This window comes from Ornithodoros turicata, chromosome 7, assembly GCF_037126465.1.
Source record: "Ornithodoros turicata isolate Travis chromosome 7, ASM3712646v1, whole genome shotgun sequence".
NCBI lineage: Eukaryota > Metazoa > Arthropoda > Arachnida > Ixodida > Argasidae > Ornithodoros > Ornithodoros turicata.
In genome coordinates this window covers 58,640,342-58,665,008 of record NC_088207.1, presented here as the reverse complement: position 1 = coordinate 58,665,008, position 24,667 = coordinate 58,640,342, and the positions used below count along the sequence as shown (strand labels likewise).

Here is a 24,667-nt window from a genome sequence, read left to right as displayed (position 1 = left end):
AAAAGCAGCAAAATTCCGTTTGACAAGGGCAAAATCTCGTATTATACACTCGTTGTGGCAACAAGTACACTGAACAAAAATTTCAGAATCGCACTAAAGGAATTACAGACTGGACACATTACATAAACGATGCTCTTAATGAAGATGACCAGGGTTTATTTAAAGTGGTAGGAATACTATGAGATAACAATTGATTACCAAAGTGGGTTAAGGCGTCCCGCGCAGGACGCATACTTATCACCCCCCCCCCCACTCCTTCCTGCCGTCCTCTCTCAATCTGTATACGCCGCACATAGCCACAGTTGTTTCGCGGTGCTAGCCCGAAAACAACATATTATTACCACAGTTAGTTCTAGAAGTGGAGACCTTCCGCTGTTCTGCATGACGGGCGCGCGCTGCTCTATGGCAATAGCGATAATACGATTTTTATTTTTTAGTGTCAATAAACACGTTTTTATTTATAAAATACGTATACAAAGTCAAGAATGTTAAACAACACTTCAGTGTAACCGTCATATAGGGAACATCTGCGCGCTTTCCAATTTTACAACTTTAATATCAACAGTAGTCGAAGCCTCTTTCCTTTTGAACGGAATTTCAGCAGATCTATGCCCCCCTTTTCAATAAACTCACCTCAAACATTTGAGTCATACATTTCGGGACGAAAATATAACCCATCGTCTTCCCGACAAACCCTTTCACGCACCCGTGAATCAGGCGTGACGTCGTCTTCGTTCCGCACCTCGCCGACAGGTGTCGCCACTTTAAGCGGCACCTTTGATCCCATTATCTTTGAACTTGCGCGAGAGTTGATTCAATTAGGCCTAATGAGAGCCATCTGGGATGATGCGCCTTCGGTCGAAGTCGCCATTTTTAGGACTCTGGCGCGCGCAAAGCGGAAAAAGGTTGGGGAGAAGAGCCGCTATTTGCGGAAATAAAAAGAGCCCCGCCCACTTTTTTTTTTCTCCTTTGCCCCTTTCTAACGGCGTTGATCCGAAACTGCCAGGATGATGACGATGACGGTTGCACGGAGTTTGGTGCACGCACACCGCGTGTCTTTCATGGAGGTCATAGATCTCGGAACTGAGCTCCGAGTGAAAAAAAAAGAACAAAGTTGCTTGACTGAACTCTTTTATTATGAAGCGAGGGGCGTAGTTGCATCCCGATACAGCATTAAAAAAAAAGAAAAGGATGCCGACTTCCTGTTGAGAACTTCGTACAAAAGATGCTATTCTTCACTGAATGACGATTGGAACGAGATTGGCAATGGGCCAAATCCAATTATTACCAACATTTTGTGGACAACTGGCTGCCGGCAGCTACGAGTTTCATCGTGATAACGTTCTACACCTGAGCCAGTCGTGATCCGCAGTGCTTACAAAATGGGGAGGAACTATATGATAGTGTTTCTCCTCTTTCTTTCCGCGATTTTCAACTGTGGCATAAACAAGGATATCGAGAACGGATCAAGTCGGCCGGAGAGTAAGAACCATTAATGATTTAATTGATAGGAATGGTGACCTCGGTAAATTGCAACTGATTGATAAACCTGTGGGAACCTTGAAGATCGAGTACCAGTTTCTGGAACTTCCGGGTTCTTGTTGAATATCAGCCATTGGTGCGCAGCTTTCGCGCTGTGAGAACGACGTCGTCAAAAAAAAAAAAAAAAAAAGGAAGAAAAAACCAACAAAGAGAAAAATTGGAGATGCATGGTATCGATCCCCGTACCTCTCACATGCTAAGCGAGCGCTCTACCATCTGAGCTACATCCCCGATGGAAGTTGGAAGTTTCACAGCACCTATCTAGATGAACGTCTACAGGCAACGCCTTTAGTGACCTTGATATCCGGGGAGGCGGAAACATTTCATTTCACTCGATACCGTAGGAGCTATATGTCCGACAAAAGACCTGAGAGGCATAGCATGCTCTTTTCGTGGCTGTATGCCATGGTACTTGCTGAAGCTCACTCAACCTCTCCAGACTTTTTGAGATATGAGGAATATTCGTGTTCAGCGGAAGTAAGGCACGTGTGATCATATTGGAATATGAACGTAACGTTTTCATTGAGCAAGAACAACAGGAACGCATGGTATTCATTATATTCGTTCACCATTACTGCCCAACATTTCGTGTTAAGTACATCGAACGAGAATACGAATATCTCGCGCAAGGTGTTGCTTACATGCTTATATTAGTAGGGCTTTTTTTTATTTTGCAATCACCAATCAGCCAGGGCCTATTTTCTTAGTACTTTTATTTTCATATAGGCTCGAGTGCATGCCCTACGTGCTAGGCAGCATCTTTGACGGTACTACCTCGTGTAGTCCTCTCGTTGGCCCGTGGTAGAATGGTGTGTGGCAGATTGTCATGAATGCGCGCACCGCTTTGCCTTGGGAAGTATGTATCCCTAAATCACTCGATAGAATCAAGAATCACCTGTACTCGTTTCTTGTGACATGCTGTCAAGCGAAATCAGAATTTGAAGGTTGTGTCCCTGAGTTCTGATCCTGCGCTTCATTTATGTTGTGCTCTTTTTTTCCCCCTTCGTTGGCAAAAAAAAAAAAAAAAAGCGAGAAAATGCTTGCATGGTAATGGTATATATGGTATAACCTAAATGAAAATAACTTCACGAAGAAGCGTAACGTTGGTGAATGTAACTGCGGAGCCATAGAACCAGCAATGGATTAATGAATTGTAGGCTTAGTTGATTGACATGCCCAAAGGCAATAAGCAGCTACTAGCTTGCCGAAACACGTGACTACGAAAAAAAAAAGTACGCGAAAGGACGTGCGGTACATGAACGCATAGCTGCTGGCCGTAGACAATGCGTGAATTTTCAACACAGTTAATGAGTAATGTCATTACTCGGCCGAAATGTAATACCACCGTCTCTGATCTTCTCGATGGTTAGAACACTATTTGGAAGCAAAAGCATCGTGACATGTGTAAAACAACTAAAAATAACTATGGAGATGCAGGGTATCGATCCCCGTACCTCTCACATGCTAAGCGAGCGCTCTACCATCTGAGCTACATCCCCGACGGAGATTTTACTACTTCAGAGTGGATTCATGACTACGCCTCGAGGTGTCCTCGATACTAGAGAGTAGTCGCAGCCTTGAAAGAAATGTAGGGCAAAAACGCGCACGCGGGAACAACACGGCTTTTCTTACCAGTATTTATTTCTTACCAGTATTTATACCAGTTCAGGGGAAGAACGGCACGTGTAATAATAGTAATATAATAACAATAATGGTTTTATTTGGAGCCCAAGAACGGCCAATGGCCTTTGTGTTAGCGCACTGTCAGAGGTATCATTCTGGAATATGAACATAACACTGTCACGGTGTGGTAACACGAACGTGTACCACGCATTATATTTCTTTCGTTTGGGGCTCATCGACGTAAATTATGGAGACAATATTGGGTCCATCTTACGCGCTCTATTCTCCATAGACGCGACAAAACGAACGAACAAAAAGCTCGGCCGTCGTGCTTTCGTCAATCAGCTCGTAGTTTTTTCAGGTTTTGCCGCTCTCTTCATATCCGAGCTACATCCCCGATGTAGGTTCCGTTCTTACCAAGTGAATTAATGACTACACCTCTAGTTGATCTCGCTAAAGGAGAGTAGTCGCTGACTTGAAAGAAATGTATGGCAACAACGCACGCGGGGACAACGCGACTTTTCTTACCAGTATTTTCTGACTCTTCGCTAGGCCCTTCATGACTTCGACACTTTATGGGGATTTTTTTAAATTTATTTTGCGTTAAAAATGAGAAAGTTTACAGGCGTGTTCGAGGGAAGGACGGCACGTGTAATCATACTGGAATATGAACATACATCTGTCACGGCGCAAGAATAACACTAGCGTGTACCACGCACTATATTTGCTTAATCTTGTTTCGTGTGGGGCTTACTGAGCCGACCTTACGCAAGTATAACGAACGATTTATACTGTACACACGCCTACGCGCGCAAAAAAAAAAAAAAAAAGAAGCCAACAAACAAAGAGTTCGGCGCGTCGTGCTTTCGTCATTCTTTCAGGTTTTACCGTTCTCTTCAGATCCGATGATTGTGCATCAATCAAACAGAACATTGTGGCGCTGATTGATACCATAAAGAGCTTTCAAAACGGTGGCAGCAAACTTCGATTGTCGTATCAGACAGCAAAACAAAGAAGAAAAAAAAAAAGATTATCTGGAGATGCAGGGTATCGATCCCCGTACCTCTCACATGCTAAGCGAGCGCTCTACCATCTGAGCTACATCCCCGACAATATTAGTTCTCAAATGACTTAGTTTCTACAGCGAACGACTTTGCGTAACCCCGATTCTAGAGGTCGCCCGGTTTTCCTATCGCTCATACCAATCAACAATTGTGAAACACCTGACCCGCGCGCTGCGCCGCATGCGGTAATTTTCTACGGGCATTTTGTAGCCTGTCTCGCTTGCAGTCATGGACCTGCCGAATCTTTGTCCTATTACGAACACATATATCGTTCGTGAAGAATAGTATGTCTTCATTTATTCCTATTCTAGTACTTGGAAGCAGCTGAGGCTGTAATCGTGTTCAACATAATAAACGAAGAAATATAAGCCTGGAGGCAAAACTCTCAAGAAGGACGACAGCTGAACTGTTCAACAGCTCACTATCTTATTCACGTATAATAACGTCGATACTATTAAAATATGCGTGTTTCAGAGAGCAAGGATAGCGTCCCTTCGTGCCGCCAAATCGGCTGTCAGATTAAAATGGCGCAACCAAGCAAGAACAGAGCGTTAGGAAACCGTTGATAACGTGGCTACCGGAACCAGTCAGTGGATATAAGATACTGAGTCACGCACAACTGCGATTGGCTCCGATAGGCACGGTAACCTTACCAACGGTGTGCTAAAACTGTCTCGTTAGGATTACCGATACGATTTGCAAACAATTGATGTTCTTCGGTTGGAAGTGCTTGAATGCGACCACAGCAATAGTGTACAGATGAAGGAACAACAGCAGGAAGGAAGCAGCCAAAGGGGCGTATCCTGGTACTTCGTCCGCGCGCAGGCACTCAGAAACCATAAGTGAGAATATAATGAGGCTAATTTCGTTCCTGAGATGTTATGTCTTTCTTCTTTGTGCAAGTTTTGGAACATCCTGCTCCAAAACTTGCACCTGCACCACCAGGGAGACCACATATAGCTCCAGAAACCTTCCAGTTATAGGAAGAAGAAGAAGGAACATCCTGCCGGTTTCAGATCTTCATTTTTTTTTTTTTTTCGGCGCTGAGATTTTCTTCGGAGGAGAACATTAGACAAGAAGGTGTTCACGGCTACGGTTCCGAAGACGCTGTTCCCTTGAAGTGGCTGACGTCGCGTTGCTGGACTTTGATTCGACAGCACCGTTTATCGTTCCGTCTTCGTTGAGTGCTTTCGATCTATATACAGTGGCAACGAATCTTCTCCGTATAAGGCTTTTTAAACTGTGAGAACATATATAGCACACACAGGTCTTTTGCTCATATATGATGACACTTGATGAACGACCGCAGTACTAGTCTTTAGTAGAATACTGGGAAACGACACAAAAATAATTGTCCCGAAGTGGTTCGTCATTTTTATTCCCGTAGCTCATTTTGGAACCGCTGGCAAGTGAGTTAAACCTACCAGCTGCGCCGGATCGGGGATTCTCCGTAGTCCTCATGTTTACGACTCGCTGTCATTCGTTTTTATGGGGCATTTCCGTTTGCTCCACAACGGCACGGTTTATGACTATACGGATTGAGCGTGACGAGATGAAATGTGGATCGTATTTCCCCTTGACGGATTAACGCATTTCCTTCACGTGTGCTTACAGTAGTGTTTGATTGGTTGTATCGTTGAGGGATCTCGTTTAATGTCTATTTGAGTTGTGGGTGTATTTAAAAGAAATAGGAGAGACAAGCGCAGAAGAGGCGGAGATCGACGTCTCTCTTTTTCTGTTTTGTGAACATCGAAAACGACGTCATGAGTAGGCTATATTGAGTGCCGGTATTTTGTCACTCTTTGAACCCAAGTGCATTCAGTATTGAGCGTTATTGGGTGTTGTACACTGATATCCGACTGCCCGTGCGCTGGTACATTCAGTAGAGCCTCGTTATATCGAATTCAACGGGACCCTGAAAAACTTCGATGCAAGCGTCGGATGTCGTGTTGAGGCTCTTCTTTTAACATTGGCTCCCCGGTTCGCTGGATTTTCTACTTTTCGATATAAGCGGAATTCCCACATAGACAGTAATGGTAGCTTCCAAAAGCGCGAGGAAATACCACATGGATCTTAGAAAGCATTCACGCGAGGAAGCAAATATTTGTGATGAGAAGCTTACAGCTTCAGGTGCGGAAAAAGAAAGAGAAATGAGCTGGATTTGCCCTACTGGCTTCTGTTGGTTCACTCTTCGCTATAAGCGGAGTCGGATGGCAGAACAATTCGAGTAATCGGTTTACGGAAACTCATGTATTTCGACCGGGACTGCGAAAAACTTCGAATAAAGGGATAATTCGAATAAAGCGGTTTCTTTAGAACGAGGGTTTGCTGTACTTTCATATTTTTCTTGTTCGCGCTGTATCTTCTATCTTGTCCAGTGGACCGCTTTATTTTGAAGTTAGCAGTTGCTAACTGCTATTGGATGGCATTGCAATTAGACATCATCATGAATCCAAAGTGAGGTATGACACATTCGTTTCGCACAAACCATCATCATACTAAGTACACCGGCCCTTTAAAAATAGCTCTGACAACGTCTTATCTTCTGTCGTTCAGTCGACGACCATCGCCTTATGCGGGATTTAAAATATTCCAAAATATTATTAAAATATTCCATAAGCAGCTCCACAGCACGCAAAGAAAATCATCGACGAGTATTTCAGCAGCTTGGTCTCAATGTAACTTGACTCAATGTCTTTTTTGGTGGAATATTATTTACAGTGCCGCTTGTGCCGAGCTGCCGACTTGACCACTTAGCAGTCTTGGGAAAAGTTACTTGAAAATGTAACCGAGTTACAATTTAAGTTACTACATACACCAACAAAGTAATTCAGTTACAAGTACAGTTACTCTGCACAAATAGAAACTACAGGTACAAGTTAGTTACTTTCCAAAATGGCAACAACGAGGACGCAAGTTCTAAATCGTTTACTAGTGGTATGCGAACTACTTGTGAAGGTTGTAGTGGTGCAACAGCTGCACTGCTCCAAGTTCCATATTGCAATCAGGAGCTCTGAACACAGAACTGTTTTCTTGTCATCATACTAATGGTAACGGTTTATATAGTCGCAATACCAACATTAACCAAATTACGTTAATGTGAACTCTTTACCAGGCAGAGCGTCAGCGTTATACTTGTGTGTGAGGGCACTACGAGCATATCCTGCAACAGTAAGATCAGTCACTATGAGTGGCCTCAAGTCGAGGGTCACCACAGAATACAGTGTACGCGCCAAGCGCTTGTTTCTGCGTCGCGGTGCGAACGAATTGCGAATGCGAACGAAATTATTGCGAACAATTTCCGAAAGTAACTAGTAAAGTTGATGGAACTACTTACTGAAAAAGGTAATTATAGTTACAGTGGAAAGCTACATTCTTATAGGGTTTATTCACTGACATCACCTCGCCGATGGTCCCTCGAAGTTAATGTTCCCGCATTCGTGCGCTGCCATATGTTTTTTCGGTGACTATTAATACCGAAAACGTGGAAATTACTCGGATATGCTACAAATCACGCAGCACAACAACTTTGAAACGGCAAATATGCCGGGTGACGGCTTGGATGGGACCTACAATATGGCGGCCGATGTAAGCACATCTGCCTGCTAGCGACAGTGGCGGTCTCCTACGGATGACGTCACACGAATAAACCTTATAGGAAGAGTCATTACGTTTCAGTTACTACTTACCGGAACTATATAGTTACTTCTAACTCAGTTGCTTCCCAAGATCACTGCTACTTATTATGACGTCAGCAAGAGGAAAGGCTGCTGCGAGCCGGCCATATTTCATATAGCCAATTTCTCCTCCCGTATAGCACACGACCCATATTTTACACCTGCCACGTAACATCCGCCATCCATTGACGGTCAACATGTATCAAATCTACGCTCCGTTTGATATACGCCCGCAGATGCCACATTTTGATACCTCTTATGCATATACGTCCTCCACAGCATGCGCAGGCTTCTTTTCGTTTTAAGAAAACATCTTTCTTTTTTTACTTGGTTCTTCTCTCAATCTTCCCGTGGTCCCGTTTCTGCAGCTGTTTTGATATCGCAGAAAACGCTTCGGCAAAAGTCCACACGACAGGCAAGGGAAAAAAAATATATATATATATATATAAAAAAAGGAATAGGAAGAGAATATCACCTTTCGCGTGTGGGGCAGTAAAGAAAATACGATCCCCTCTCAGAGCCTCTTCTCCTTCTACTCCATGCTCTCTCTCTCTCCCCTCAACGTTCGGGTAAAATAAAAAAAAAAAAAAAAAAAAGAGAGAAAGCGCTGAGTGGGAAATTAGCTTTTAACACCCTATAAATCACGAGAACCTCCGCTAACTCTGGGAGCCGCCCGCGTAGGAGCTGCTGACAAGTGATGGTATTTCTTAGTCACGTGTATTCTTTAAAACTGCGCTACGAAATCATCGCCCGTTTTCTCCAAAAGTTGTTTCCTTTTTCTTTTCTTTTTTTGCCACATTGACGGGCTGTTGACTGGGAGGTGCTTTTACAGCGGTAGTTGTTAACGGGAAGGCATCGGGAAATCGCTGTAGCTGTATCACAAAACCCTCGGTTTCGGTGATGCGAAACAAGTTCAAATAATCTAAAGCGAACAAAAGCAGTTTTGACATACTCAGAGATGGGTACGTTGTCCCGGAAACTGTCCCGATTTTGTCTCGATTTTAGTAATATTTCTGTCACGCTAATACCAGCTCACCACTCACTTCACAGATCACAAGGCAGTACTCGTCACTCTAAAGTAGTTGCGCATATATCAGCCATAAAAGTGTCAACATCCAAACACAACAGCTGCAGCTGAAATTCGCGTTATGCAATCGTAACCGTCCTGTAATTGTTTCGTTTCACTTTCATCTTATTATGAATGTCTTCGTGTTTTTTTTTTTTTTTAAGTCTTAGGAGTGAGTAACAAACATTACGTTGACAAAAGTTGACAAAGGCCTTCTTTGGTCTGGTCTTTGTGATCCTCAAGCTCAAGAAGCTCAAACTTTACGCGTTCTCTTTCGCAGGTCTCGAAAGTGAACCCAGCACCGTCTCAAGCCTGGACTGCCTATCTCTGATCGTAGAAAGCATAAGTTGTAAACCAAAACAAGGGATGACCGTTCCGAAGAAAGAAGACTGAATGTGATCAACGGGACTGACAAGATATTCGTTGAGAGTCATGCCGCTCATTTCCACTGCCGTCCTTCCGGTTCAAGGCCAGGTCTTGCACTTCCGAGTGGACAGCGGCGTAGCTGTGGATATATACGGTGTGGGACTACGGCTTTGATGCCAGCTGGACTGTACGGCCGCGCTGTGGCTCCAGCTCAAGGAACAGCTGAAACCTGTGAAGAAGGACTTTGTCAACGCGAACCCTGTACGTGAAGGTTCTAGGAATAACGGTGCTTTACTTGTGTGAGAATCCGGTGTGATTTGCTGAGAGAATGGGGTACAGTTTTTGGTACTTGCGGGTCTTTGTAAGCTTGGATATGGCTCTGTGGAGTGTGGTGTGTCCGGCACGTGACCAGCTATGAGAGATGGTGTCGAATATAGAATCGTACGCAGCTTATCAATTTCAATAAAGAGGAGTACACCAGCTGTGAGAGTGTTAATAGACCTCTACCCAAGAAACGTCATCCCGACGTTGGTAGACAGACTGAAAACCGAAACAATCGGGAGGGGAGGGCTGGGTTCCACGAACGGGCACTTGTTCGCTGTCTCCTATTGAAAGAAAAGTAGGACCGAAGGTCGCGTCCCTTTCAGAGACCATCGTAATCCCCTCAAGACCGTGGCTTTCGGGGGCGGCCTTGTTCACCTCTAGCTTCGAGCGTAGTTCAACTCTACCAAGTTGGTGGCGCTGTCGAGCACTATGACGTCATTTGTTTACAAACAGGGAGAGGTCTACTGGCAGAAATAAGTGCTGACGTCATGAACAGAGCAGGATGATTCACTCGAAGCCATACATTTTTCTGTTGTTCGTAGCATGACTCGTAGGTGGCGCAATGCAACAACCTTCAATAGGGTGCCTGCACCCTAACCTTCAACGTGGATGTATTTCAGTATCAGTTCAGCACAGTTGCGCCGCGCCACTCGGCGACACAACACTTTGAGACGAGTGCCTGAATGGTTGTAGGCGGTGGCGTTTATCTTTCAACGTACTGGGGGCCGATAAAAGATCAATTAGCAGGTAAGTCACGGCATTTTTTTTTTTTACTATTCCGTGTTAGCGCCGCGAAGCAACTGTCTCTCTATGAGCGGCGTGCAGATGTAGACAGATGGAGAGAGGACAGCAGGAAGGAGTGGGTGACGGGGGGGGGGGGTAGTCACGAACTGCACATCTATGGCGAATTCCATACGCCAGTTGATGAACTGATTGAGCTCCATGATGAATAACCATGGAGTCCATTGGCCGAGCGGGATCTGCTCAGAACAGCCAAAAAAAAAAAAAAAGAAATGAAAAAATAAAGAAACTGTTTCATTGGCAGAACCCGGCCAGGCGTGGAATATTCCACTCAGGGCGGAGAGGAAAACTTTTGAGCCACCAGTTGACGTGGGTTCGCATATGGAGCAAAACGAGCGGAGCAAAATGGAAGAGAACAGCAGAGCTCGTATGCAGAAACATTTTCCTCGGATCCTATAGCACAAGGAACATCTTCAGTCACATCTCTGGGCAGTGCATTTCGCATGACATGAAGGGCAACGAACTATAGGACTGCAGCATGTGCTTCAAGCAGTTGCGCAACTACGCTAAAAGGAACAATTTTTGTGCACGCGGGTCCATAGGTATGCGCCACAGATGAGTGTGGTATATAGTGTTCAAAAGTTTTTCCGGGATTCTGTTGCTTGATTCATAGCTTCGACATTAGTGCGGCACCAAGCGTCACTATTTGTTCCGGGGCATCTTGGCGTGGCTACAATTGTGTGTAAACTGCGTGGTCAATCCAATCCAAGCCCAATACAATATTTTCTTTTTAATAAACATACCCCCCCCCCCCTCAATCCCTGAAAAGAGACCCGGGTTGCAGCGCCGTGTCAACACCACTTAGATAGGGAAAGCCTGCTTACTCGTCGCCATGACGTAACAATTAAGAGTCAGCCAATGAGGATCGTGTTTTCAACGGCCGTAGCCAATCACGAACGTGCTTTCAGCGGTCGTGGCCATGGCATGGGCCATGGAGAAGAACCACCGTCGTCTGCGAGTTGTGACTGAACGTCCCCGCCTACTAAATGGGAAAACTTGGAAATGAAGCGGCAAACGGTCTCAATCTTTCTCAACACTGATTTTCGGAAAGCGTCTTGCATTTTTTTGTCTAAATATTTAGGTCTGCAGGATACAGGTGTAGCAGACGAATTCTGACTATATATGCCCACGTAACGAAGGAGGGAGAGGAGGCAATATGCTTTATCTATGTGATGTTGGCCGTGTGCTTTGCTGTCGCGGAAGGCACGTAGCGTCCTATTGGGGACGCGAACTCGAGTACCAACAGAGCTGTCAAGTAATTAATTATAACAATTAAGTTCGACTACAATGAAGTACTTAACATATTACTGCGTGTAAATACTTCCTAAAATGAGGAACTGTAATTGTAGTTAAACTACGTTCTGCCTGTAACTCGATGGACTGTTACTTTTCGCTTTGTCGTAAACAAGTTAGTCGAAAATTTCCGTCTGCCCTTTTGCTCTTCTACCAAAGACCGAGGTTTTTGTACCGCATTCAGGTAATTTCAGTTTTTCGTAGTTCAGTTGCACTGATCTTAGCATTAATTGAAACATAATGCATTCAAGCAGGGCTTCAACTGTGCATGCGGACGCTTTTGTTTTCGCAAAACGAATTTTGAATGGCCCGTGTCTGCCACATTAATGTCGAGTAACATATCTAGTGCCATAGAAGTCCGTTTTAACATCCGTGTTAGATGTGCCTTATATAAGTTCTGTTGGCGGGTATTCCGCTTCCTACATGTGTGTTTCGGTGTTCACCGAGTCTAAACATATGCACTTCTGATATGAATAGCATCATTTTGGGAAGCGTTGTAGTACTTCTCCATTTTAAGCAGCCTGAAGTAACTCATTGACTGAACCACATTCGACGAACTGGTCCAACTGCGAGATAATTCGATTTTTTTATTACCTTCCAAGCTCTGGGTACCGCGAAGCATTTATTTTGACATTTGACGGCTTATTTCATCAATGAGAGCATGATGGAACATATCTATCTGTGACAGAAAATTCTGAGTGATGTGATCGCGCAATGAAATACATCGGAACTGAAACGATCATCGTGATCATACGTCTTTGAGGTTTTTGATCGTGCATGCTGCGTTTTCGTTCTATACCACGAGACACAAAATTTACAGCATCCCCAGTTATATGCCGTACAGTATATCACGGTTACTTTGTCTATTGCATACATTTTGTTTTTCCTGGGTAAAAGATTGTAACCCCGCTCTCGGCCGTCTTACAGACCGGAGCTTTATACCTACCTATACCGGCTTTGTAGCATGAAGAGGTAAAAAAAAGCAGATTTTGGAATGATCCCTTTTACCATCTATCGGTACGAGATTGGTATAGTGGTGTAGGGATGTTGTACATGATGATCATTTCTCCATCAACACACACACGCACAAAAAGTACGAAGGGAATGCCACTATTTGACTGAATTATTGGTTGAGAACTACCCGCTCAGACAGAAGCTCATTGCATTACACACAATGTTAGTCATTTTCGTCATTTTGTGAATGTGCTATATCTTCTCTATATTACATAATATACAAGTAGGATAAAATAACTGTATCGTGCCAAGCACGACTAGATATCCCCACTTGCTTGGCTGTATATGAACGCAGAATTAAGAGAAGAATATTCCTGAAAAATGCTGGATTTGTTGAAGCAGTTGAGAAGACCGAGAAGGATTATCACCGAGTGCTGCGGCAGAACGCTTGTGGCGAAATACTGCGTGCGTCAAGTGTGTGGGTCAGGTATTTCAGTATTTGATAGAAGCGATAGTGAAACCGGTTGGCCTCCGTGTGGAGGTTACGGAACGGTATCTGTCGTGGCGACTGCAAAGTGTATCGGGGATGTAGCTCAGATGGTAGAGCGCTCGCTTAGCATGTGAGAGGTACGGGGATCGATACCCTGCATCTCCAAGTTGTTTTCTTTGTTTTGCGCTTCCCGAGAGACGTCGATGACTTTAGCTATGACGTTAACGTTTTCAAAACGTGGCTGTAAGCTGATGTACAGCTCCTGTCAACCTTAATAATAACGCTGGAAAAAAATTGGGTCTTCTTTCAAAGCACGGTAACAGCCACAGCAACCCTGGGTGCACTGGGAATGTTAAGTAAAAAAAAAAAAAAACTTGCGTTGAACTAACAGAATAATTTTGCGCAATTAAGATTTCCTCATGAACCCAAGGGTTGCTGTAATTCCACACGGGAACGGGACCATATTTTTTTTCCAATGTCTCGTCAAGGTTGACGTAAGCTGTACATCACCAAACGGGGATGTGGGACCACCTCCGATTTAGCAATACATTTCTCGTATTAATGGTCACTTAGAAGCTACTAAGTTATATTTCAACGTGGGGATGTAAGGCAGGTTGTCGTGGGGATGTAGCTCAGATGGTAGAGCGCTCGCTTAGCATGTGAGAGGTACGGGGATCGATACCCTGCATCTCCAATTTTTTTTTTCGCCAATTTTTTTTTGTTCTAACAGTACAGCCAAAAGTACAACTGTACTTGATAAAAGAAACAGAGTTGCGCTCTAAGTCGAACGGGAGTTTGGGTCGCGCTGGTGGTGCCTTTTTTACGCATCATACCTCTCGAAGACAACGAGTTCCTTCCGAAATCTCTTGAGAATAATTCCGAAGATAGCGCACGCGTTTCCAGGTACGACTTGAAAGATTGGTCCGTCAAGCAGCTTTGGCACACCCTGGCTCTCTATCCGGGATTTGTCACCCGTTTTCAGTCCGCAAGCAAACAAACAAACAAACACGCATCCCCCATCCGTCCCCCTACAGAGTGTACAGAGTGCCGCCGGCAGCGAACTGCCTCGAGTCGTTAGTATCCAATGAACGGATGGCGTTGCTTCTTGGAGGTGCTTGGGGGTGAGATTTACGTACCTTGGCTCACGAGCCCATTTCGGCAGTTTAAGCTCGGCAGGAGGTAAATTATTGGCACGCCTGGTCCTAATCCGTTACGCGTGGTGAGACGCATTTAGGGCTGAGTGAAATACACAGTGAAACGCGTCTTCTGCTTGTCCGTCGATGGGCTGAGCTTGAGATGAAGAGGTTTTAAAAGGTTGGGGGAATGAATGTTTTGGATATGAGGAACACCAAGGAGCGTGCCATATGTGTGCCCTGAGAGCGACGTTTTGTAATTGGGTTGTAGAAGGTTCATAGATTTCCGTACTGCTTTGATTTTATTGGGTGATTTCGTTTGAAAGTATTTGACTAGTGTTTGTGGAGACCCAAGGAGTTATTTGTCGTCATTTTCAGTTTTTTTTTTTTTTTTCCTGCCAAATATTAGAGTTATGCTCTCAGGAGAGAGAGCGAGAGACATGTGGGCTTGGAAACCACGTTTCGACGTTGTTACCCGTTCTATCATGCATTTATTCCGGGTAAATACACAATTTTTACTTCTCGCAATGCTTCACAGCTCGTCTCTGCAGTTAATTCTGTTTGTTCACAAAATTAATCTGAAAAACTCCCCCCCCCAAAAAAAAAGAAAAAAAGAAAAAAGGAGAATCGGAAGGTAGCTGATGCCAATAAGAAACATAGAAAATTGACCTCGACGTTTAAGTCATAGCGAAGTCTATGTAATGGTACGGCACAGTTACTGCACCGTCTGTCCAGTTTGGGAATAAAACGTCTTCTGTCCTCGCGACAAAGACGGCATAAACAACACAGCGAAAGACTAAATGTAGCCGTTGCCAAGACATGGCGGTTGCCGCCGCTCTCGAACATTTAGTCGTGTCTAAACGGTTTTAAAAGGCGCGCCATGCTAGCCTTCTGGTCCCTTCTGGCTAGCCTCAGCTCTGGCTAGCCTGCGATGACAACGACAACGCCGCTCCAAGCATCGATTTTGCGCAACCGTTTCGTGGATAGCATTGGCTTGACTTCTCGAGAAGCCAATAACGGTTTGAAATGTGAAGCCGCGGCCAGGAATTTATTCTCCGATCCATTCTTACTTCACATTACAAGGCATTCCTTATCACACTGACGTGGCACTGCCTGCGCTAGCATTGAGTATAAAATCGTAAAGCCAGGACCCCTGGAGCACATTCAAGGTGCTTTTGACAGCAGATTCGTTGCAGAATGCTGCAAGCTATAAAGTGGCAGAACTGTAAACTGCAGATACTGGACCAATTGTTTGTTCCAAATGAAACACGCTATATTCCTATCCCGGACGTCTCTACAGCATGGGATGCCATCCGAAGCATGAAGGTGATGCTTGTTTTCATTTTTGTGTTGTACCACGAACAATATTTGAAATACTCACGTCTCGTTATTCCACAGGTACGAGGGGCCCCAGCAATTGCAATCGTCGCCATACTGGGTCTTGCAACTGAGATCAAAGAAAAGAAATTTAATTCGAAAGCCGACGTGTTGCAATATGTTTTGAAGCAGTTGGCTTTCTTGCTGACATCTCGACCAACTGCTGTCAACCTTAAAAATGCTGCCGATGATTTTGAGACCCTTGCAAGAGCACTGCATGCTGATGAAATCGTGTCCGTGCAGGACATGAAGGATAGGTAGTAATCACCCATCTTCAGATTACGTTTTGGGAAGTCTTCTGCACTGTATAGTAACTTATGCCCCAAATCGTCAGGATTGTTTCACAGGCAGGGAAGATGTTGGAGGACGATATTATCACAAACAAGGCCATAGGAAAGCATGGATCGAGCCATATTCTTGATTTGTGTTCGAAGCACCCGGTCAGCATCTTGACACATTGCAATACCGGGAGTTTAGCAACAGCTGGCTATGGCACAGCTTTAGGTAAGGGATTACAGCCTATTTTTGTTCAGTTCTTCAAAGTCTGCAACCACACGAGTGTAAATCGTTGAAGTTGAACTGGAACCATCCTATTTCTACTGGAAGCAGTACAGGATGGAGCATGCTGCCATGTTGCGCAGCTTCGCACGAATTGACGCGTTAACCGTTCTTGAACCCCCTTCGAAAGACCTCTTAACGTTTTATTGGAGCCGTAATAAATGTCGTCTTTGCAGGTGTGATCCGAAGTCTCCATAACGCGGGAAAACTACACAGGGCCTACTGTACAGAAACAAGGCCTTACAACCAAGGAGCTCGGCTGACTGCCTTCGAACTTGTACACGACAAAATTCCATCAACACTGATCTGCGATGACATGGTAGCCGCTCTCATGCAGTCAGGAGCTGTATCGGCTGTTGTCGTCGGAGCCGATAGGGTCGTGGCTAATGGCGATACAGCGAACAAGATTGGTAATTTGATCCCTTTTGCTTCACCTCGATCGAAACTGCAAAATTAGTAAAATTGGTATATGTGCCAATGAGAGCAATAAGAGCAAATACAAAAAGGAGATACCAGAAATAAAGGAGATGAGAAAGCCATATTTAACGGACTTATGGCAACAGAATGTTGTAAGCTATAATGTTTTCAGATGTTCATACTTGCATTGTGCTGGTACGCAGATATTTTTCATCAATCAGAAAATTCCTAACTTGTGACATAGTTGGATAGCTGAAAACAACCGAGTGATTTCTTCCCGAGGTCTAGTGGAATGTTAGGGGCATCGGGTAGCAAAAGGCCTAAAGGTGGGGAATATTACGGTCCGTGGTATACAGTGCAGAAAGTACAAACCATAATGATTATATACGTTTACACTGGATAACGCTGCGTTGCGCATCAGAAATCTTTTACGCAATGAAAGTTGACATTTTAAACAGGAACATACCAAATTGCAATCTGTGCAAAGTACCACGGAGTTCCCTTTTACGTGGCATCGCCGACCACGACCGTGGACGCCACGAAGAAAACGGGCAAAGAGATCCCAATTGAAGAGAGACCTCACAGAGAAGTCACACATCTTCAAGGATTAAGGCTGGCCCCTGATGGTTAGTATAGTCTGCAGGAGCTCTGGTGGCACCTTTTGTTTTTATCTTTGGCACATTTTGTAGTTACACGCCAACGTTGATGCACTTGTGGCAACATGCTACAAAGGACAAAGAAGTCTCACATGGCATGAGCTGCTTTCAAAAGGAATCTGCATCTTTGGCCATTCTCTCAGACTGGTTCTGACGACCTCTTAACAAACACGGTTCCACAATTATGAGCCTACACTACATACTAATTGCGTGCCATGATTAGCGAGATCAGTAAGTGGCTCAACATGGTCAAAGTCCCAACTTTGTGCACCACTTTCTAATGGGTTGTAGAACTGCTACACTCTCGATGAACTAAAGCCCACTGGTTGCTGAACTTTTATTTCGTGCGCACAGATTCAAACGGTGCGATTCGGTCCCTCAAGTGCTCGAAATGCCGATCGAAACAAGTGCTCCGTCACAGTTCTGAAGACCATACAGCTTTTTATCTTGCTCCACTAAGAAATGTCGCTGTCAAAAATTAGCGTGTCATTGTTACTTTTAATCTTTGTTCCGTTAGTCTATCTTAATGGAGATATACTTGCAATTGCAGGAATGAACTGTTGGAATCCCGCTTTCGACGTGACACCGGCTGAACTAATAACCGGAGGAATTATCACTGAGAAGGGAGTCTTCAAGCCAAGCGCTATCTTGGATGCTCTCAAGAGCTGATGTCGTGTAATACGTGTACGTATACCAATACAGGCTGCCCAGTCCATCTAAGGTCGAGCAAAAATATCCGGGACGTGCGCGTAATAGTGTCAATTATCTTTCATTAGCATTAAAATACGTTGGTTTTATAGAGAACTGGAGCTTGATACTGCTCTGAGATGCGGGAATTTGCTATAGGGGAAAACAAGAAAATCTGACGCTGTTTAGATTTCCCTCTACTAGCCCTAGTCAGCGAAAACAGAAGGTAAGGCCAGCAGTTAGTGCACTGTTCTTTCATTCCCATTGTGATAATATGCATTGTATTGCAAGAGGAACTGGAGAACTCCTTGGAATCGCGTACTGTCTTGCCGAACCATATGAATTGTCCTGCATGTACATACGTAGTTCTCCGCACCGCTGTAGCACCGCTTTAGATTTTGTGTGGACACCAGACTGTGAAGCTGCATAAAGCCACTTGCCAAATTTTAGCATTTCATATCCTTCCCATAATGTGAGTTTACTGATGTAGCGGGCCTGTGACAGTCTCGATTGTGTGAGCGTCCCAAAGATGTCGACCTCGACTGTGGGTGACTTCACAGTCATGTTGCTCAAGCTCCAATATCCATCACTGTTCGCGATTTTTTGGTCGAACTCTCCGCCACAGGCAGGTCAGAGCATCATTAGCTGTCACAAGGTAAAATGGCCGATGCAAGTACGAATATCTGTGTTGGGTCACAAATATGGTATCTGACCTTTCCAGCATCTGCTTTTGACGCATCATATTGTTTCGTGAACAAGCATGACGGAAATCCATTTTATTTTTATAAATACTGTAATATAACGGAGTCTTTGTATCATCTTGTTATATATTGAGGCAGGCATAGGTTGTAGAAGGAGCTGTCCATGAAGGAGTCTATGGGCTGCCACGATACCCAGCCATCACGCTGAAGAATATCGATGCTGTTGCACGTTGGGCTTGAATAGTGAGGATCCTGAGAAGAATTGGCCGGTGGAAATCGCGTAAATTCCCCGTTCTAAAACATGACTCACAGGGTTAGTTGAGGAAGGAGGAGCAATTTAAAAAAAAAGTGGAATGTCGCGTGACAAAGGGGAGACATGCACGTTTTTCGAGGTTCTGAACATGGAGGTGCAATCCTTAATAGTTCTCTCAGGAAAAGGTGACAGTTATGAGACAAATATTTAATTGAATGCTGGCACGATGTTACGCGAGAAATATTTAAGTTCAGCTAATAAAACTAGTTTGCTCAATGTGGGGTACAGTTCTGCACTGAACCTGGCATTCATGAACATAATTCCAGTTGAAGCCTTCCTTCCAAAATTCAATATCAAGCTGAACTAGACACCAACGTTTCCTCACCAACACTTCAAACAGGGATTATACAAACTTACTAGAATGAGCAAGTAGGATCTGTCTATGGATGAACAAATGCCTAGGACACCTTTTGATGATGCATCATTGTCTCCTCCTGTAAGAGATGAAGACGATAATTTGAAACGACGACATACCGAGTACCTCGCAGTATACCCATCATAATAGGTGACCCAATAGTATTGAAATGCTCCACTATCCTGTCTCTCTGTTGGTGCAGTTCGCTTCCACTGTACACGTGAATGACCTTTGAAGGGACCTGGAATGTCAAAATGCTTTTCTTTAAATTCTTCGTTTAATCTATGCTATGATGCTTGTCCTAGCTAAGCCAAAGCTACTTGCCAGAAATGGTACATAATGCCACTATTTTAAAGGTTATAAGGTGCCTGTGTTACGCAGATTGCTTGTAACATCATGTTGAATCACCAAGGAGTCATCTTACTGTGAATTGTGAATTACACGTGAATTATTCGCACGTTGTTGGTACTGTGACTGATGTGTCTTGCACTCATTTTGCTATAGTCGTACAAAATTTCAAAAAATTAAGTTTTAGACAGTCAGCATTCAAGGATTATTTAACACTGTTTTCAGCTGTTCCTACAAGTCATAGAAAACAAAATAGTATTGTTGAGTAAGGCACAGCAGAACACTTCCACAAAGATGGTATGTGACATAGGGTACAACTGAAGTCTTGTGCGTGCTGTCTCGACATTTCCTCAAACGAAATAATGAAATCAGACATTCTGGGACTTAAAAATTGTCAGTAGTTGATTCCTGGTTCACCTCTATACATAAAGATGTTTTTCCACGATAAATATGTACATGAGTGGCACTCGATTCTTGCATTAGTATCTATTAAATTTGAATACCTCATAAAAGTGGTCCAGGCACATGAACACTTCTGCACTTCCAATCCAGTCTCTAGAGGCTACAAATCGTTGTGGCTTGTCTCCCATTTTCACGAGCGCTTGCTGTATCTCTGGGATGCTGGGTATCCTGCTGCTTCCGCTGTGGTCCTGTTGGCAGTAACAAAGTATTTGTTAAGCGTCTGTTGACATGAAGTTCATTCAGTGCCTATTTTGCGATACATTTTACGATGCAGTTGATATTGGTTTTAAATTCTATGGATAACGAGCAGGCTGTAAGCTGTTTATTGTGATATTGAACTTTGCACCATTTCATCAACACACCGGCTGAGTGTTTAAGATAAGTACAAGCAACTAGGTTGTACTTACTGTGTGGTCTTCAGGCTGCCTTTGGTTTACTATCCAAGAACACATTGTCTGAAGAGTCCGGTATCCACATCCCCAGCCCTGTGAGTTGGAATTGCACTGTGAATAGTGTAAAGTATAGCTTTTTCTGCGAGAATAAGATCAATGTCCAACACAACATACAGCTGATTTGCCGGCAGCGCATGTCGCATCTGCCTTTCAACATGGTTATGTAATCCTGTCATTTCTTTTTAATGCTCCGTCAACGTGGTCTGTATGCACGCCTTTATATCTCTACATTGATTGTAGCAGTCAGCGAAAGTGTCACTATGTAGACTTTGTATTTGAGCATGTTCGTTGGCACCACTGTCTCTGTCAACTCACTCGATCGTTTTGGCCGTCGCAACCATAATGGTAGTACGTGTATTTCCCCTTGACGAGCGCGGCGTAACAGCTTTCATGAGGCAGTTGAAGGCCCTCGTGTACGTCTTCTAATAATTTTTTCATTGTACAATTGATCTGTACGATTGATCTCTGGTTCTCTGCAACGAATAGATCCAACTTAGAACAGACAGATGCCTACGAAAAGCAGACGCCACGTTGGAGCGCCTCTGGCTTGGATCGAATTGGATAATGACCTGCGCTGGTGATGGCGATAGCAGTGCGCCGTCGTCTTCGTATGCCATTGAGCGCGGGAGAATGAAGAGAAGTCACCTCCCTGCAGACTTATTTCTCTTGTTACTTGTTACTCCATCTTGAATACTTTTGGGAGTGTGTACTTCGTATCTTAAATACTTTTTGGCAATAGCTTTCCTATCTGCTGGAGACAGGAAAGGCGAGAAAATGTTTAAGGCGAATTCGTTCGGTCAAAATGTGGCAAAACGGCCGAGCGCTAGGAAATTGCTAGCCTTTTGCCCGCGCTAGGTCACGTGACAGTTGCCACCCGAGCATGCTTGCCAGAAATTTAGTGGTTTTAGTCGCTTGGATCACGCTAGGGTCACCGCGGTCGCTTGTCTTCGGGGTTCATTGTCTATTAACCCGCATGAGCTTCGACGTGCGGGCACTCGCCACCGTCGCAGTGCGAATGTGACGACACGGGATATAGTTGGGCAACCCGCTGCCCGGTTGTATTGAGGCCGGGCGAAAAAAGTGCTAGCTAGCACTGGCGCTCCTCGGCAAGCGCCACGCGAACATGCGAGATTGCTGCGCTTTGACCATAAGCGAACATGACTGCTTGGGATCTGGCAAAAAAGGTTGCCACGGAATGATCACCCTAATTCGCCATTGTTTTGGGAGTGGGGCACTATGCTACTTACATGTGAATACGTTTCATCTCAGATATTTCGAGGTACCGTCGTCATTCTGCTGCGTAGCCTAGAGTCACTGTGAGTCACTAGTGACTCTAGCGTAGCCTGCAAAAGCGGGCGCCGCCTTATGGCGAATTCGGGTGGTCATTTCATGGCAACACTGCCTAGCCGTTGCCACCCGAACACGAGTGCAAGGAATCTAGCGGTTTCACTCGCTTGGATCACGCTAGGGCAGTGTTTCTCAACCGGTGTTCTGCAAGTCTTGTCCACAGGTTCAGCACCCGCGAGTGTAACTTGCCTGCCTTACCAAGGCTCGTTCTCAGATAGCCTTGGTATGGGACTGTGCTCGACATTCGATCGTTGACATTAGGATTGACATCGAGATCGCAGGACCATGTTCAAGCCATGTTGCCGTGGCTGACGGTCATTACAAACAGTAGAGCCACGGGCTATCGTCTTCATCGGTCGGACAACAAAGCATTAAAACGCAAGCAAGCCGGTGTAAAGATGTTGATGGTATCATTTGCTCACGCTTCAGGTTTTGGTAGGGACACTAGGGTAGGACTTGAGGTAGGGTGTGTTTTCTGTTCCTGTCCATATCACCACCTCAAGCTCAAGGAAATACCGTCAACACCAACACGACAATTTCTCCGTACCACACTTTTTGCTTTTCTCTTGTGTTTCCAAGTATTACTAGCACTTTGAAAGCCGAAGATACTTCCTAGGAACCTCGGAGCTACTCTCCGTATGAACATACGAAACTTTGGATTAGCAAGCATCAGTGGCAACGCACAGATAAAGAGATGATGATTAGATGGGGCTGATGCTGCCCCAGTGCCATTTGTAAATAGTATAAGATGATGATGGAGATGAGGATTCAGGTGATCAAAGCATGGTGGAGAGGCATGTTGATGACAGGAAATCCCAAAGGTGACGGAGACCTTGGTGCGTATGGACGCTACTGGACCATGGGCCCAGCACCTTGCCTATGGTAAAAGGGCGGTGGTCGATTGCACGCATTCCGCGCTGCAAGATCTCGCGTTCCCGCTGGATGTCAGGGCTGTCCATAAGTAGGTGGTGCAGGTCAACGCGCACATCGCATGATGCACAAAGGTCCGATGGCGCGCGGCCAAGGCGGTGCCTCATAACTGGGGTAAATGCAACATTCAGTCGCATACGGTGAAGAAGAGATGCGTAGTGTCGCGGAAGGCGATGAGGAAGCGACAGAGTGAGAGAGAGAGTAGGGTGTCATGTCATGCAGTCACTGTGATCGCGTCTTGTCTGCAGAGAGCACGGACAAGGGCACGACGGTCACCTTTGGGCAAGATGATAGAGTGGGCTGAAGGTATCTGATGACCTCGTAGGCCAGCCTCGTCAGCCTCTACCACAACGTACAATGCGCTAGCTGACGGGAAGTATTGTGAGACAGTTGAATGAATCTGGTAAACCTCAAGTGACATTTTGCGACGAAAGAATAAACAATTGTGTTCCCCATGCCGTATGTTCTGGCCCCTGGCCACTGTGAAGTTGGGCTTTCACTATAAATATATACCTCGCATGGGAGAACACGCTTTCTGACACATACACCTCATCCGGGGATGCTGTAACTCCGTGCTTTGCCCGATTGCAACGAACCTCCTATGATCTTGTGCGTTTTTCTCCGTCGCGTTATAGTCTTATACTTTTGAGTCTCATTAGAGAGCTTGCAAGAGTGCACTACACTATATGGCAACAGGCAGACGACTCTGTTGACTGCTTCCGCCTATCATGCCAAGACCCAAGTCCTGCTTTTTGTGACATTATGGTGAGCTAGAAAGACATTCTAGTACACCATAGGCGCTCCGAACCGTATTCTCCGGCGCCAATTGTGATCATGTAGCCGGAGGTTTGTCCGTACCCTACACTGCGTCTCTGAAAGATCGTGGCGCAATGGTTTCCACAAGAGAGATAATGTTCCCGGTACAGCGGTAAGCGACAACGCCGGGCACGACCGTCTAGTAAGAGCGTTCTGCACATGAGGAGGGAGTTGGCGCTGCGGTCGCTGTGCGAAACTTCAGTGCAACAGACCATACCTATAGCCAAAGCCCTCTTGCAACAACGACGACGACTACAGTACGCCCGCCACGTGGAGAATGGCAGTACGCAACCATGTCGGTCCTGGGAGTCATAATCGCCTCCCTGATAGCGACATGCGACGCCGTTGTGTGTGCCGTGAGATGAGACGTACTGTTGGTTCAGATCCAGTTAGGCGACGGCTCCCCTGATGGAATCTGTCGGTTCTGCCGGCGCAACATCGCGACGAACAACGGTGCCGCACCCGGAACACAAATATCGATATGGAGAAAAATGGTTGGTTTTCCTTCATGCGTGTATACACAACATTGCATTAGATGCATCGTGGATGTTTTAAGGCAAGTTTTATTCCCAGGGAAGATTGAGCGGCAATATGGGGTATAGAGTACCGCCCCTGGCAATGAATTCACAATAAAGTTGTTGTTGTTGAATACTGAGCGCGCTTACATTTCGAGACTAGGTACCGCAGGGGGCATAGCTGGTCATTCGGCTTGTCTGCTAGACCGAACCCTGACAAAAAAAATGTTTTCGTTTAGGGCGTGAATTCTGTTGAACCAAGTTCTTACGGAACTTTGCGGCAGGCATCGACATGTTGGCATCAGTGAGCAGGGACACATCGGCATACCAAATACCGTCGGGGGCGCCGTCCTTGTTTGCCAGTGCACATAAAAGTAGGGGTGTGCGAATCCGAATATTT

At 45.0% G+C, this 24,667-nt stretch overlaps 3 protein-coding genes and 4 non-coding genes across 9 annotated transcripts in view; 4 read left to right on the top strand and 3 right to left on the bottom strand.

Moving 5' to 3' along the window:
* The window catches only part of LOC135400157 (transcription factor SUM-1-like), a 35,094-nt gene extending 25,276 nt beyond the window's left edge, over positions 1–9,818 (top strand). For both annotated transcript variants that reach the window (XM_064631888.1, XM_064631889.1), the window contains one exon: positions 9,253–9,818. In XM_064631888.1, the coding sequence (XP_064487958.1) occupies positions 9,253–9,365 (113 nt within the window). In that variant the 3' untranslated portion in view covers positions 9,366–9,818. The remainder of the gene's footprint in view (positions 1–9,252) is intronic.
* Trnaa-agc (transfer RNA alanine (anticodon AGC)) lies at positions 2,969–3,041 on the bottom strand. The gene has a single exon. It is a non-coding gene; the product is annotated as a tRNA-Ala (tRNA).
* On the bottom strand, positions 4,201–4,273 carry Trnaa-agc (transfer RNA alanine (anticodon AGC)). Its single transcript has one exon. It is a non-coding gene; the product is annotated as a tRNA-Ala (tRNA).
* A 3,474-nt stretch (positions 9,819–13,292) lies between the features above and the next one.
* Positions 13,293–13,365, top strand: Trnaa-agc (transfer RNA alanine (anticodon AGC)). Its single transcript has one exon. It is a non-coding gene; the product is annotated as a tRNA-Ala (tRNA).
* A 456-nt stretch (positions 13,366–13,821) lies between these two features.
* Trnaa-agc (transfer RNA alanine (anticodon AGC)) lies at positions 13,822–13,894 on the top strand. The gene has a single exon. It is a non-coding gene; the product is annotated as a tRNA-Ala (tRNA).
* Positions 13,895–15,342: 1,448 nt separating this feature from the next.
* Positions 15,343–20,216, top strand: LOC135401740 (methylthioribose-1-phosphate isomerase-like). Of its 2 annotated transcripts, XR_010424896.1 has the most exons (7): positions 15,343–15,659; positions 15,732–15,967; positions 16,045–16,214; positions 16,445–16,678; positions 17,144–17,311; positions 17,892–18,254; positions 18,320–20,216. XR_010424896.1 is itself a non-coding variant. In XM_064634300.1 (6 exons), the coding sequence occupies exons 1-6, from the start codon at positions 15,531–15,533 to the stop codon at positions 18,008–18,010; spliced, it is 1,056 nt and encodes a 351-aa protein (XP_064490370.1). In that variant the 5' UTR covers positions 15,343–15,530; the 3' UTR covers positions 18,011–20,216. The 2 variants fall into 2 exon arrangements, 1 of the variants encoding a protein (XP_064490370.1); XM_064634300.1 differs by having other exon boundaries at positions 17,892–20,216.
* LOC135401741 (ufm1-specific protease 1-like) lies at positions 18,790–21,211 on the bottom strand. The gene is made up of 6 exons (XM_064634301.1): positions 20,975–21,211; positions 20,615–20,692; positions 20,249–20,395; positions 19,536–19,638; positions 19,400–19,476; positions 18,790–18,981 (listed from the first exon to the last, which is right to left on the bottom strand). Exons 1-6 carry the CDS (start codon positions 21,095–21,097, stop codon positions 18,844–18,846), a joined length of 666 nt encoding a protein of 221 aa, XP_064490371.1. The 5' UTR covers positions 21,098–21,211; the 3' UTR covers positions 18,790–18,843.
* Between the last annotated feature and the right edge of the window lie 3,456 nt (positions 21,212–24,667).